This window comes from Ziziphus jujuba, chromosome 4 (genome assembly GCF_031755915.1).
Source record: "Ziziphus jujuba cultivar Dongzao chromosome 4, ASM3175591v1".
Taxonomy (NCBI): Eukaryota; Viridiplantae; Streptophyta; class Magnoliopsida; order Rosales; family Rhamnaceae; genus Ziziphus; species Ziziphus jujuba.
This window is the reverse complement of record NC_083382.1, coordinates 15,115,811-15,132,444: the sequence shown is the minus strand read 5'-3', so window position 1 is coordinate 15,132,444 and position 16,634 is coordinate 15,115,811. Positions and strand designations below refer to the sequence as shown.

The following is a 16,634-nucleotide window of genomic DNA, read 5'->3' as shown; positions in this document are numbered from 1 at the left end:
GGTTGCTTCTATCATCATACACGTTCTGCAGTTCACCAAAAAAATAAAAAATAAAAATTCCTAGTTGAATTAAGTTTCCTTATTTTACCGTATTTTGCTTCCTAGTTTGTTGGTTGTTTTCATCATTGTTCTAAATAATTTAGTTTATTGTTGATTTTTCTTTGTTTTTTTTTTTTTTATCTTAAATATTTACATTCATATATTCAAAAAAAAAAAAAAAAAGAGTGTGTGCAGCAACATATATAAATTTATAAAAAATAAAAATTGCAAATTTATATTTTTGTTGTTGGTGGTCACGGGTTTGGTAGTTTTTTGGTGTTGGAATTGCTATTTTTGGTGTTGATCTTTGCTACTGGAGTTTTTTAGCAATCTATGAGTGAAAAAAAAAGGAAGAAGAAAGCCGAACATATAAAAAAAAAAAAAAACTACAGTTTGTTGAATTTGGAGTTTGATTTGTTTGCTGGAAATTGTTGGAGTTGCTGAATTGTTGCATATTTATTCATTATTTGGAGTTGCTGGAACTTCATTTGCTGCTGGAAATTTCTATTTGTGAGTGCCAAAATTATTTTTATTAAAATTAGTTAAAGGATTTGATACAAAAACTTGAATTACAAAGAACACCAACCAACAACTATTGTATATTTTTGTTCAATTTGATTCTTGTTCGTGTTTGAATTTCTTTCTCTAAATTTTATTCTTGAATTCTTAATTTCTTACAATCTGGTTCAGTTCTTATTGATTCCGAAAATATCTTTGTTAAATTGCATTATTTTTGCTTAGAAAAGCCTAGAATTAGGTGTTTAAAAATTCACTCGGTATTGTTTGCTTTGTGCTACTGTTTTGTTGATAAGTTTAATTAAAATATACTTGTGATCTTTTTTTTTTTTTGTGGGTGTTTTAATTAGAACTTTGAGTTAATTCTTCAAATGGAAAAAGGCAAGAGTGTGTGAGCTTAAAAGAGGATAAAAAGCCGAAACTAGTGTGCAAATACGAGTGTCGAGTCCTTATTTGAGTGAAACACATGAGGGAGTGAATTTGGTGAGGTCCTATATTATTTTTTTGTTATTCATACTAACATGGCAGATTCAAAGGTGAGAAGAGGAGATACCCCATTGAGAATTAATGAAGAGGAGTTCGTAGGATTTAAAGGTGATTCCCAAGCTATGGGGAGTGGTGAGCAAACGGACATGAGGGCTGTCTTGGAGCAATTATAGCAGATGAATACTCAATTTGACCATATAAATTAAAGGATGGACAGATTAGAAACATTCCAAGGAATTCCGAATACAAGCTTTGATGTTCATGGAGGCCGAGGTTAAGGTCGAGGAGGCCGAGGGTGACCTAGGGAGGAATTTTGGGAAGGTAACTTTGAAGATGACTTGAAGGAGGATTTTGATGAAAATTTTGCACTCCAAGGAAGGAAAAATCGTGGGAGACCAGCAAGGAATGAAGATGATAATCTTGGGAATATCAAGGTAAACATTCTATCTTTCATGGGAAAAAGCGATCCGAAAGCTTACTTAGAATGGGAGGAACAAATGGAGATGATTTTTTATTGTCACAACTATTCGAAGGCCAAGAAAGTTAAATTGGCAGCAATGGAATTTGGACATTATGCACTCCAATGGTGGACTAATGAGAAAAAGACCCAAAGGAGAGTCGGTGATGAATTGATTACTACCTGGCGACAAATGAAAGGAGCCATGAGAAAGCAATTTGTACCATCACACTATCATAGGTTGCTGCATCAAAGACTTCAATCTTTATCTCAAGGAAATAGGTCTGTGGAGGATTATTACAAGGAGATGGAGATGTTTATGATGAGGTTAAGCATGAATGAAGATAAAGAAGCAACCATGGCAATGTTTCTTGGTGGTTTGAATCGTGAAATGACCAATAAACTAGAATTACAACAATATGTGGAATTGGAGGAGACGTTGCATGTGGCTGTTAAATTAGAGCATCAATTCAAAGGGAGGGTTATAGGTTCACGGTTCGAGGTGTTTCCAATAGCAGAACATCAAATCCAAGTTCTTGGAGAAGCAATCCCACCTTTGAAGCAAGATAAAAACCGAAACTAGGTGAAGAAAGCTCCAATCAGCCAAGGAAGGATGTAAAAGCTGAATCTGTCTAAGCACCAAAGAATGAGGTAAAATCTGATCATAAACCTTTAAGATCTAGAGAAATTATTTGTTTTAACTACCAAGGATGAGGACACATCACTAGCCAATGTCCAAATAGAATAATCATGGTGTTAAAGGGTAATGGAGAGCTAGAATTGGAAAGTGAGGAAAATGGAGATGAAGCCGAGCAAGAGAAGGAAGACTTTGAGGATGAAGTTGAAACCTTGCATGCATCCAATGTCGAATTAAACTTGGTTTCTAGGAGAGTACTGGCTGTATACAAGGATGAGGATCAAGTTCAAAGAGAAAACATCTTCCACACCTAATGTGAAATCTAAGGTAAGATTTGTAGTATGAGAATTAATAGTGGAAGTTGTACAAATTAATTAGTAACATTGTGGTTGATAAATTAGGCTTAACAACTACTAAACATCCATAACCATATAGATTACAATGGCTTAATGATAGTGATGAGATGAAAGTGAACAAACAACCCAAAGTAAAATTTAGCATAGATAAAGATGTGGAGGTTGTTTTGTGTGATGTTATGCCTATGCATGCTGGACATATTCTATTAGGTAGACCATGACAATTTGATAAAGATGCTACTCATTATGGTCGAAAGAATTGTATTGTTTTTAGATTTATAGGTAAGAAGGTCAATCTGGAACCATTAACTCCTAAGGAAGTGTATAGAGATCAACTACAAATACAACAAAGGAGGGAGGTCCAAAAGCTCAAGGAGAAAGCTAGTATGACACCTACGACTTCACCATCCATCCAAGAGGGTAAATCTGAGTTTGGTGTTCAAGGTAAGCATTCTAAGACTCAAATTGAGTGGAAAAACCAAGAGAAGGCCGAGAGTGAAAGGGAGGTTGAAAAAGCCGAGAGTGGGGGCCAAAATGAGAGAAAGAAAGAAAAAGAAAGAAAAGAGAGGAAAAATAAAAAAATTATTTGAGTTTTGGTAATGTTAATAAAGCAATTTTGAATAAGAAATCATTACTGGTTATAACTTATAAAGATGCTTATTTAAAGATGGTTTTGTCATATAGAACTTTATCTGCATTGTTGAGAGTTTTATTTTATGAAAATTTGAAAAGTTAGAAGAGACTATTTGTTAACTTAAAAAAGTGTAATTTTTGCCATAATGAGTATATATTTCTAGATTTTGTTGTGATAGTGTTTGACCTAGGGATTTGGTTTGATTGCACTTACTAAAGAAGAGGTTTCCAAAACAAAAAAAGTCAAAGCATATGCCGCATATGGATGGACCTTTTCAAGTTTTGGAGCAGATTAAGGAGAATACCTACAAACTTGATTTAATATGTGAGTACAATGTTAGTGCCACATTTAATGTTGCTGATTTATCTCCTTTTATTGCAGGTGATGATCTTGATCTGAGGATAAATCCTTTTCAAGAGGAGGGGAATGATGAGAATCCGCTCGAGCTCGCACAACCGACAACCCGTTGGGGTACCGACCCAATACGGATGAAGACTGAGCCGATCACTAGAGCTCAAGCTAAGAGATTTAAGGACAACCTGGCTGCTTTTATCCAGGGAGTAACTAATTCTTAAAGGGGCTTGTCAATACTCGAAGATACAAGACCATTTTAAGCGTACAAGTGATGAAGGCCAATATGGACTTGGATAGCTATTTTCGTGCAAATATGGACTTCGAGCAGCAAAAAATGGTTCCAACAAGCTGATTTGGTACTCAAACAAGCTGGACATTGGTCAAAGATACCTTAATGGTCAAACTAGTTAACTAGTTTCCTAAAATAATAACTTTCCTAAGTTGATTTGTCTAGCAAATAAATAAATAGAAACCAAACAAAATACTAATTTCCTAAACAAAAAATCAAAATCAAATTAAGAAACTAGTTGACTAGTTTGACCACTAAGGTATCTTTGACCAATGTACAGCTTGTTTGAACTCCAACTCAAGTTCCATATGCCATGTAGGATGTCGAATATGATTAATAATGATTCTCACACGTTGCCCCTTGATTGGAGTAAGTCAACCTTACTTAAACAAGAAGAAAAGTCAAAGTCAGCAGCTAAACAGCACATTTTTGGCCAAATTTACTTATTGTCCGTACAAGCCCATTTTAGATGCTTTTGTTTCTACCTTGGTTGGATTCCATGTCCTCTTCATGATATTCATTGAATCCATAAAGTGCTGGAACTATTTCTTGCTGGCCGGAGTCTACATTTGCACGAAAACAATTATCCGGGTCCATATTGGCTTTCACCACTTGGATGCTTAGAACAGGCTTTGTATCTTCGGCTATAGACAAGCTCTTTTAAGAATTAACTACTCCTTATATAAATGCTCCTAGGTTGTCCTTAAACTTCTTGGCTTAAACTCTAGTGATTGGCCCAGTCTTCATCCGTATTGGGTCGGCACCCCAGTGGGTTGTCAGTTGTGCAGGCTCGAGCGGATTCTCATCATTCCCCTTCTCTTAAAAAGGATTTGTCCTCAAATCAAGATCATCACCTGAAGCAAAAGGAGATAAATTAGAAACATTAAATGTGGCACTAACATTGTACTCACCTGTTAAATCAAGTTTGTAGGCATTCTCGTTAATCTGCTTCAAAACTTGAAAAGGTCCATCCACACGTGGCATAAGCATTGACTTTCTTTGTTTTGGAAACCTTTCCTTTCGTAAGTGCAACCAAACCAAACCTTTTGGCTCAAACACTATCACAATAAAATCTAATAATACATGCTCATTATGGCAAAAATTACGCTTTTTAAAGTTAGCAACTAATCTCTTCCTAATTTTTAAATTTTCACAAAGTTAAGCTCTCAACAAGGTAGATAAAGTTTTATACAACAAAAATAGTTTTAAATAAGCATCTTTATAATTCATGACCAGCAATGGTTTCTCACTCAAAGTGGCTTTATTAACATCCCTAAAACTAAGATAAAATTTTTTATTTTTCTTCTCTTTTCTTTCTTTTCCTTTCTCACTCACGGATTCAATGGGTTTTACATCACTCTTGGCTTTTGCACCAAATTCTTCACTCTTGGATTTATTATAATTTTTCCACTCAACCTGGGCATTAGAGGACTTACCTTGGACAGCAAGCTCACCTTTTGCCTCTTGAATGGATGGTGAACCGTTGGTGCCATACTAGTCTTCTCTTTGAGCCTCTTGGCTTCCTTTATTTGTTGCATTTGTAATTGATCTCTAAAAACCTCCTTCAAGGTCAATGGCTCAAGGTTAACCTTCTTACCTTTAAAATTAAAAACAATGGAGTTCTCTCTCCCATAATATATGGCATCTTTATCAAATTGTTATGGCCTCCCCAACAATATATGACCAGCATGCATAGGTACAACATCACACAACATAACACAGCATCCACATATTTATCTATGCTGAATTTTACTTTGGCTTGTTTATTTACTTTCATCAATTTCACTAGCATTAAGCTATTGTAATCTATATGGTTCTGGATATTTATTGGTTGTTAAGCCTTTATAAACTACCATGCTACTAATTACATTTGCATAACTTCCACTATCTATAATCATACTACATATGTTACCTTGAATTTCATATTGAGTGTAGAAGATGTTCTCTCTTTGAATTTGATCATCATCTTTGTATATAGTAAGGACCCTCGTTGCAACTAAGCTCAAGTAAGCCTTTGAAGGTTGGAGTGTTTTGGATTCCTCATGCTCATCCCCTCCACGTTCTTCATCATCTAATTTGGCCTCTCCCCCACTTTCCTCACTTTCGGATTCTAATTCACCATTATCTTTCAGCACCATGATTCTTCTATTCAGGCATAGATTGGCAATGTGTCCTTGTCCTTGGCACTTAAAACAAACAATTTCTCTAGATCTTGAAGGTTTAGGATAAGATTTACCTTCAAATTTGTGGGCTTGAACAAGTTCGACTTGGTTGTCTTTCCTTGGCCAAATGACACTTCCTTCATCTTGCTTTGGTTTTAGCCTTGGCTCGAATGTGGGGTTGCTTATCCAACTAGATGAATTTGTCCACCCACTGCTTGAAACCCCTCTAAACTGTGAGCTTGTACCCCTCTTCTTGAATTGATGTTCAAGTTTAATAGCCACATGCAACATCTCCTCCAATTCCACATATTGTTGCAATTCTAGTCGATTGGCTATCTCACGATTCAAACCACCCAAAAACCTTGCCATGGTTGCTTTTCTATCTTCATTCATGCTTAACCTCATCATAAGCATCTCCATCTCCTTATAATAATCCTCCACAGACTTATTTCCTTGAGATAAAGATTGAAGTTTTTGATGTAGCAACCTATGATAGTGTGATGGTACAAATCTCTTCTTCATGGCTCCTTTCATTTGTCATGTAGTAATCAAGTCATCACCAACTCTTCTTCGGGTGTTTTGCTCATTAGTCCACCATTGGAGTGCATAGTTTCAAAATTCCATTACTGTCAATTTAACTTTCTTAGCTTCTGAATAGTTGTGATAGTAAAAAATCATCTCCATTCGCTCTTCCCATTCCAAGTAAGCTTCCGGATTGTTTTTTCCCATAAAAGGTGGAATGTTTACCTTGATATTCCCAAGATCATCATCTTCATCCTTTGCTGATCTCCCATGGTTTTACCTTCCTTGGAGTGCAAAATTTTCATCAAACTCCTCCTCCAAGTCATCTTTAAAGTTACCTTCCCATAATTCCTCTCTAGGATGTCGTCAGCCTCCTTGACCTCGACCTCGGCCTCCATGAGCATCAAACCTTGTATTTGGCATTCCTTAGGATGTTTATAATCTATCCATCCTTAGATTTATATGGTTAAATTGAGTATTCATCCGCTATAATTGCTCCAAGACAGCCCTCAACCCTTACCACTCCCTTGTAGCTCAGGAATCTTCTTTGAATCCTACGGACTCTTCTTCATTAATTCTCAATGGTATTGCTCCTCTTCTCATCCTTGAATCTGCCATATTAGTATAAATATCATAAAAATAATATAGGAACTCACCAAATTCACTCTGTTACATGTTTCACTCAAACAAGGTCTCAACACTCGTGTTTGTACATTAGTTTCGGCTTTTGACCCTCTTTTAGGCTCACACACTCTTATCTTTTTCTACTCAAAGAATTATCTCAAAGTAATTAAAACACCCACAAAACAGCAATTAGATCACAAGTATGTTTTAATTAAACTTATCAACAAAACAGTAGTAAAAAAGTAAGCAATACCAAGTGAGTTTTAAACACCTAATTCTCAGCTTTTCTAAGTAAAAATAAGGCCATTTACAATAAAATTTTGGAATCAATAAGAAATGGACTAGATGGTAAGAAATTAAGAATTCAAGAATAAAATTTTAGAGAAAGAAATTCAAACTTAAACAAGAATCAATTGGAAAAAATTATATATATATATATATATTTATAATGGTTGTTGGTCGTTGTTCTTTGTAATTCAAGTTTTATATCAATTCTTTTAATTAATTTTAATCCAAATAATTTAAGCACCAAAAATTCAAATTTCCAGCAGTAAAATAAATTCCTAGCAACTCCAAATATTACAATTTTCCAGGAAACAAAATTCCAAACTCTAAATGCAACAACCGACTTTTTTGTGCAGTTTTTTTTCTTTTTTTTTTTTATTCATATTTTCTTCTTCTTTTTATCTTTTTTTTTTTACTCACCGAATATCAACTCAACTGAAATAATAAGAATTAACACCCACCTTGCAATTCCAACAATAAAAATTCACCAAACCCGTGACCACCAATAACAAAATACAAATTTGCAATTTTTTTTTTTGGGGTAAATCTATATATGTTGCCACAAATACATTTTTTTTTTGAATTTATGAATGCAAATATTTAAGATCAAAATAGCAAAGAAAAATCAACAATAAACTAAATTACTAAGAACAATAATGAAAATCAACCAACAAATTAGGAAGCAAAAATACGGTAAAGCAAGGAAACCTAATCTAACTAGCAATGTTTTTTTTTTTTTTTTCAATATGCAGAACGTGTATGATGATAGAAGCAACCTCAATCTAATGCTAAAATTGCAGATTGACACAAAGAAAAATAAAGCAAATAAATATAGATCAAACCAGAACAAAATTTAGCTCTAATACTAAATGATATGAACTTAGGGCGACCTGCACCTAAACCTGTATTATATTAGCCCAGATCTAATTATGTTTAAGTTCTAATGGTCACCTTAACCCCTAACCAACCTGTGATTAGAAACCTTGGTATATTGAAGACACTACAATAGGTGATGGATATCTTATTGATAAGTCAAAACTAAAATACTCATTCACTAATGGTGTTTTAGGTACTCAAAGAGAGCAAGGAGAATTCAATCTCACAAATAATTTTCTAGATGAATAATATACTGAATATTATTGGTAAAACAAGCCCTTAAATAGGCTAAAAAGTTACAAAATAAAACCCTAATTAACTAGGTAAAACCGGTCACATAGAATAGGAAACCTAATGATGGCCGAAAATCACCTCCTTTCCTAATCTAATTTGGATTAATTAATTCCTTAATTTTGAAATAGAAATTAATTAATTTACAATGAAAATAATAAAATAATAACTTTTCTAAGTTGATTTGTCCGGCAAATAAATAAATAGAAAGCAAACAAAAGACTAATTTCCTAAACAAAAATCAAAATCAAATTAGGAAACTGGTTGACTAGTTTGACCACTAAGGTATCTTTGACCAATATCCAGCTTGTTTGAACTCCAAATCAGCTTCCATATGCCATGTAGGATGCTAAATATGATTAGTAATGATTCCCACACGTTGCCCCTGATTGGAATAAGTCAACCTTGCTTGAACAAGAAGTAAGGTCAAAGCTAGCGGCTAAACAACACATTTTCGTCCAAATTTACTAGCTGTCTGTACAAGCCCATTTTAGATGCTTTTGATTCTGCTTTGGTTGGATTATGGACATTTTCATGTTTTGAAGCGGATTAATGAAAATTCTTTCTCAAGTGCAACCAAACCCAATCTCAGTCAAATACTATCACAAAAAATTCTAGTTTATCTTTACAAAAATCACACTTTCTAAAGTTAGCAAATAATCTCTCCTAAAATTTTAAATTTCTACTAAATAAAGCTTTTAACAATGCAGATGAAGTTCTATACAACAAAGGCATCTTTAAATAAGCATATTTGTAAATCATGACCAACATAGGTTTATTACTCACAAATGCCTTTTTAAGCTCACCTAAGTTAAAATAAAAAAGTTTCTTTTTTTTGTCTTTCCTTTCTTTTTCTTTCTCACTCATGGATCTCACTCTTTTTCCCTCACTCTCGGCTTTTTCAATCTTTTTCTCACTCTTAGCTTTGTCATTATGTTTCCCCTCACAATTGCGTTTAAAATACTTACCTTGGACAGTAAGTTCGAACCTACCCTCTTGGATGGATGGTGAAACTGTGGTTACCATGCTTACTTTGTCCTTAAGCAGTTCGATCTCCCTCCTTTGTTGCATTTGAAGTTGATATTTGAACACTTCCGTTCGAGGTAATGGCTCCAACTTAATCTTCTTTCCCTTGAATTTAAAAACAATAGCATTCTCTCTTCCATAATGTATTGTGTCTTTATCAAATTACCATGGTCTCTCCAACAAAATATGGCCAGCATGCATGGAAACAAGATCACAATACAACATCCACATATTTATCAATGCTGAATTTTATTTTGGCTTGTTTGTTAACTTTCATCTCTTCACTATCATTAAGCCATTGTAATCTATATGGTTTGGGATGTTTAATGGTTGTTAATCCTAATTTCTCAACCACAATATTACCAATTACATTAGCACAACTTCCACTATCAATTATCATGCTACAAATGTTACCTTAGATTTCACATATGGTATGGAAAATATTTTCTCTTTGAATTTGATCTTCATCCTTGCATACAGTCAACACTCTGCTTGCCACCAAGCTTAATTGGGCATTTGAAGCCTTTCAGGTTTCGGTTTCATCTTCAATTTCTTCCTCTTCATGGTCGAACTCAATTTTAGCTTCATCACTGTCGGATTCCAACTTGCCATTGTCCTTCAACACCATGATTCTTCGGTTTGGGCATTGGTTGGCAATATGTCCTCAGCCCTGGCACTTAAAGCAAACAATATCCCTAGTTCTTGAAGGTTTAGTAGGTTTAGGCCTACCACCTCTCCTTGGTCGATTGGTGCTCTCCTCACCTTGCTTCGATATTGGCTTTGAATTATAGACGGGATTGCTTCTTCAAGCACTTGGATGTGACCTCCCGCTGTTTGTAACTCCTCTAAACCATGTGCTTGTGCCCTCCCTCTTGAATTGGTTCTCAAGTTCGATAGCCACATGCAACATCTCTTCTAATTCCACATATTGTTGTAATTCCAATTGATTGGCTATCTCTCAATTCCACCCACCTAGAAACCGTACCATGTTTGCTTCTCTTTCTTTGTTCATGCTTAATCTTATCGTGAGCATCTCTATCTCTTTGTAGAAATCCTTCACAGTCCTACTACCTTATGATAATGATTGAAGTCTTTGATGTAGCAACTTATGGTAATGAGTCGGTACAAATTGCTTCCTCATAGCTCTTTTAATTTATTGCTAAGTAGTAATCAAATAATCATCTACTCTCCTTCGGGTATTTTGCTCATTAGTCCACCATTGAAGTGTATAATTTCCAAATTCCATTGCTGCCACTTTTACCTTCTTAGTCTCCGAATATTTATGACAATTGAATATCATCTCCATTCACTCCTCTCACTCTAGGTAAGCCTCTGGATCATTTTTTCCCATGAAAGGTGGTATGTTGACCTTAATATTTCCAAAATCATCATCCTCATTCCTTGCTAGTGTCCCACGGATTGGCCTTCTTTGGTAAGCAAAAGTATCATCTACTCCATCTTCAAAATCATCTCCAAAGTTACCTTCCTTGAATTCCTCTCTAGGTCGATCACGACCTCCTCGACCTCGACCTCAGCCATCATGTACATCTAAACTTGGATTCGACCCACCTTGTGATGTTTCTAACCTGTCTATCTTTTGATCTAGGTGATCAAAGTGAGCATTCATTGGTTGTAATTGCTCCATGACCGCCCTCATGTTCGTGTGCTCACCTCCACTCCCCGAAGCTTAGGAATCACCTTTGAATCCTACGGATTCCTCTTCATTAATTCTTAATGGTACATCTCCTTTTCTCACCCTTGAATATGCCATGTTAGTATGAATAACACAAAAATAAAATAGAACCTCACCAAAATCACTCCCTTACGTGTTTTACATAAACAAGGTCTCAACACTCGTGTTTGCACACTAGTTTCGGCTTTTGACCCTCTTTTAAGCTCACACACATCTTGCCTTTTTTCACTTAAATAATTAACTCAAAGTTCTAGTTAAAACACACTTAAACAAAAACTAGATCACAAGTGTACCTTAATTTAAACTTATCAATAAAAGAGCAACTAAATCAATCAAATACTGAGTAGAATGAAAATGCCTATTCTCGGCTTTTCTAAGCAAAAACAAGGTAAATCAACATGCAAATTTTTGGAATGAAATAAAAGCTGTCAAGAGTATGAATGAACCAATAATTCGAGGATAAAATATAGAGAAAGGAATTCAAACACGAACAAGAATCAAATTGAACAAAAATATAGGATAGTTATTGGTTGTTTTTCTTTGTAATTTAAGTTTTTGTGTCAAATCCTTTAACTAATTTTAATCTAATAATTTAGCACCCAAAATTTAAATATACAGCAGCAAGAATAAATTTCCAGCAACCACAAATATTGAGTAAATAAACAATAATTCAGCAGCTCCAACAAATTTCCAGCAAACAAATTCAAACTCCAAATTCAATAAAAATTGGACTTCTAACTTTTTTTTTCTTTGGATTTTCTTTTTTTTTTTTTTTTCTTTTACTCACAAAATATTCACTTAACTGTAATAGCAAGAATTAACAACAAAATTGTAAATTCCAACACCAAAATTCCACCAAACTCGTGACCAACAAAGTTCAAACTTACAAATTTTGTAAACTTATATTTGCTGTTGCAAACCCCCCTCTTTTTTTTTTTTCTCTTGAACGTATGAATGCAAATAATTAAGATCAAAACAGCAAAAAAGAATCAACAATAAACTAAATTACTAAGAACAAAGATGAAAAACAACTAACAAACTAGGAAGCAAAAATACAGTAAAACAAGGAAACCTAATTTTGGTTATGAATGATTTGTTTTTTTTAATATGCAGAACGTGTATGATGATAGAAGCAACCTTAACCTAATGGTAAAATTGTAGAGTAACACAAAACAAAAATAAAACAAATAAGATAGATAAAACTTTAACAAAATCTGAGCTCTGATATCAAATGATATGAACCTAGGTCAACTTGCGCCTAAACCTGTATTATATTAGCCCGGATCTCAATTAAGTTCAAGTTCTTATGGAAACCTTAAACCCTAGCTAATCTGTGATTAGAAACCTTGGTATAATGAAGATCTTTCACTTGTGTCTATGGAATTCTTTCTACTGTTCACTGATTGATCGAAATCTGGAAGCTAAAAAGTAGGAAGAGTTAAGGAGGATTCAGCCAAGAATAAGTATGTATCTATTTATAATGATCGGTGAACTCTAGACCTGACCTGTTCTTTAAATTGATACCATTCTGCTTGTTAGGAAGCTTTATTCCATTTTCTTTTTGGCACATCCTCCTTCCTAGTTGACTGGACCTAGGTTATTACTCATAGAAACTAATAACAATGGGGAATGAGAAGTAAATCTCATATTGCAAGAAATCTAAGAATTTCTAGGGGCATGCTCAACCTAACATTCTCAATGCATATGAGATAGAGTGCCACAATAGGTGATGCTTATCCTATTGATAAGTCAAAACTAACACTCACTCTCCAATGATGTTTTAGGTGTTCAAAGAGAACAAAGAGAATTCTATCTCACAATTAATTTTTTGAATTTTATTGAGGGTGTGTTCTTCTTAAAAAATAATACCTTAAATAGGCTAGAGTCACAAAAACAAAACCTAAAAACCTAGGACAAAACTGGCCAAAAGGATTAGGAAAGTAAGCTTGGTCAAATTTTCTCTCTCCTTTCCTAATTTAATTTTGATTAATTAATCTCTTTATTTTGAATTAGAAATTAATTAACTTACAATGAAAATAATAAAATAATAAATTTTCTACGTTGATTTGTCCAGCAAATAAATAAATAGAAACCAAATGAACAACTAATTTCCTAAAACAAAAAGTCAAAGTCAAATTAGGAAACTATTTGACTATCTTTTTAACTAAGCTCTCTTTGACCAATCTCCAGCTTGTTTGGACTATAAATCAGCTTTCATATGCCATGTAGGATGCTGCCTCTTGATTGGAATAAGTCAAACTTGCTTGAATAAGAAGAACAGTCAAAGTCAGCGGCTAAACATCACATTTTTGGCCAAATTGATATGTTGTCCGTATAAGCCCATTTTAGATACTTTTGATTCTGCCTTGGCTGAATTCCATGTCCTCTAATGATATTCATTGAATCCATGAAGCGTTGGAACTATTTCTTGCTACCCGGAGTCCATATTTTCACGAAACAGCTGCCCGGATACGTATCAACCTTCACCACTTGGATGCTTAAAACATGCTTTGTATCTTCAGGCATGGACAAGCCCTTTGAGAATTGATAACTCCATATATAAAGACAATCAGGTTATCCTTAAATTTCTTTGCTTGAGCTCAAGTGATCGGCCCAGATTTCATCTGTATTGGATTAGCACCCTAGCAGGTTGTTGGTTGTGCAGGTGCGGACAGAGTCTCATCAAGTTGGGCTTTCCATTTTCATTCTATTTTCTGCGTTATACTATTTCTATATATATATAGAGAGAGAAACTTAATGGTAATTTTTGTTTTGTGAAATAATTTACAAGATTTAGAATACCAAATCATTTTTTTTTTTTGGTAATAGAATACCAAATCGTTTGACAATACAAAAATAATGACATCTTTCCTAGTAGTCCTCGAAAAATAATGACATAAAAAGGAAAAATTACAATATAAAAAGAAATTAAGAAATTGTGAAATGTTTATAAATTTATTCCATAAATCTCGCTTTAAGTCTTTCAAGAAAAAGACAAATTTTTTTCTTTTTTTTGGTTGAAAATATATATATGTAAATATATAAATATGGAAGCTTATGACTTTTCAAAATATTATTTGGTAAAAGCAAATTAATTAAAAATAAAACTTGAAAAATATCTATAAAGAGTAAATAGAGATTGGTGACCTATGGCATTTTTTTTTGGTGGCCTAATGAAAAGTATGAAGATCCACCATCCATCAACACCTTCTTGCCATTTTCACTAATCTCCTTTACTCTCTTCCTAACATCGCTATCATGCTCCATCACCTTTCTGATCCCTAACTCAATCTTTTGGGCCCCTACAACCACTTGATCATTCTCACCTTCAAGATTCATCTAGTAGTCTAGCTTAACCTCCATCGCTAATCTTGACTCTTTTACGATCTCAAATGCATTTAGCTATTGCTCCCCATATAGTGGCCATGTGGCAATTGGCACCCTAAATCATTAGCTCTCAAGTATATGGGTGGCAATTCGTATTATTATGTTGTGTTCGTTTCAATCTGTTTATTAATCGTGTCAAAATTGCTTAACTTAATCCCAACCCATTTATTAATCGCTTCAGAAATATTCAACCCGAACATGACCCGTTTAATAAATAGATAATCTGACATGATCTGTATAACCTGTTTATTAAATAGGTCAATTTTGGTCAACATAATCCGTTTACATGAAATTAACCTGTTTGTACGAAATTGGCTCGTTTACACAAAATTGACCCATTTACACAAAATTAGTCCGTTTACACGAAATTTATCCAATTCAAAAAATTATTTTATTTAAATTAATTATTTCATATAAAATGAAAATAATTTAGTCATTAATTAATCCAAAATTAATATATATATATATATATATATATGTAAAACCGTATAATTATAGTTACAACTTTACAATAATATAACATATGATATGATAATATAACAATCTCATATAATAGTTAAATATATATACATACAATAAACCTAATACTACTTTTTAAAAATGATATAAATTTTTTTTTGTTAATAATTATGTTTTAAATTTTCTACATCTCCAATACTCTTAGGCATATTAATTTTTTTTTTGGTGTCCATAAATTCATATATGTATTAAACATATTATATTTAAGTAAACAAATATTATTTTAATGATTTTTATTTTTTATTTTAATTAATAAAAGAAAATTAATAATGCAACCTTAAATAAGTTTGATATTTAATAATAAGAATGTATTAGTTAAAGATTTATTAATGGTAAATTTAATATAAATTTAAATGGATTATAATCATATCAGATTAAATTGACACGTTTAGTTAAATGAATCAATTTAGATCAATTTTGAGTTAAATGGGTCAACCGAAATTGACACACTAAATTAAACAGGTCAATTTAAATCAATTTCGGATTAAGCAGGTAAACGGAAACTGATACGTTTATTAATCGCATTAAATGGATTAGTCCGAATTTGATCCGAACTTGTTTATGATAAATCCAAAGCCATTAACTTCTTGTTGTTTTCAAGTTGGTATCATGACCTAAATAACAGGTATACAATTCCACCCACAATGTGACATAAACCCTCCTATTGCAGAGTAGGATAGTATTGCCACATGTAAAGCCCAGCCTATGGTCTTTCCCATCGCAGCCATCCGATTGAGAAAACTCATTGATCATAGCCTCTACTCAATCCATGGAGCCACTTGATGAATGGTGATGCAAAGACCACACAAATGGGACCCTATAGTGTTTTTTTGCAATCTCTATTACTTCAGCCTCATTGAAGCCCCCATGTTCCTGAAGCATAGGAACACTGTAGATGATGTGGGCTGATCATCAAGCCACTTGATCAATTCCCTGTCGTTGTTGTCATCATCATCACTCACCACATTTAGTATGGGTCCCACAAGATAAATGGTAGGCAAACTAGCATTAAACATAGAGCTGATCACATGTGATTCCAACTCGATGGAAGTGTTTATAATAAAACCTTTTGCTAATTCTCCAATATTTCTCAGTTGATTGAGAAAGAAGGAGAACACAACGTGGTCCGTAACAAAAATAGGCAAGACACTACTAGGAACAACGTTGGCAAAACTCGGCAAGACTAACTCAACTTCTGAGTCATTCGTCAACTCGGTTAAGTCTATGTTATGCTCATCATGAAGCGTTTGGAGGTGGAACAAAAGCTTTATGAACCCTAAACTCATCGTGGAAAACATATATGTAGGAACACCAAATTCATAAGCCATGTCTATCATGGATGAACACGCAATGTCGAACATGAATCCAATCAGTTGCGATGGCGGTGAGTCGTGATGATGATCAACTTCCTTAGAAAATTGGATAAGACTGGCAAGAACATTTTTGACATGGGTTTTTTGATGCTCCAAGAATAAGCTCAT

At 33.8% G+C, this 16,634-nt stretch overlaps 1 protein-coding gene across 1 annotated transcript; it reads right to left on the bottom strand.

Moving 5' to 3' along the window:
* Positions 1–15,995: 15,995 nt before the first annotated feature.
* LOC112491408 (anthocyanidin 3-O-glucosyltransferase 6) lies at positions 15,996–16,634 on the bottom strand. Its single transcript, XM_025073003.1, has one exon. It carries the CDS (start codon positions 16,632–16,634, stop codon positions 15,996–15,998), a length of 639 nt encoding a protein of 212 aa, XP_024928771.1.

What these genes read in the sequence shown, in the direction of transcription:
- LOC112491408 (XM_025073003.1), bottom strand. Translation starts at nt 16,634, where the DNA reads ATGAGCTTATTCTTGGAGCATCAAAAAACCCATGTCAAAAATGTTCTT.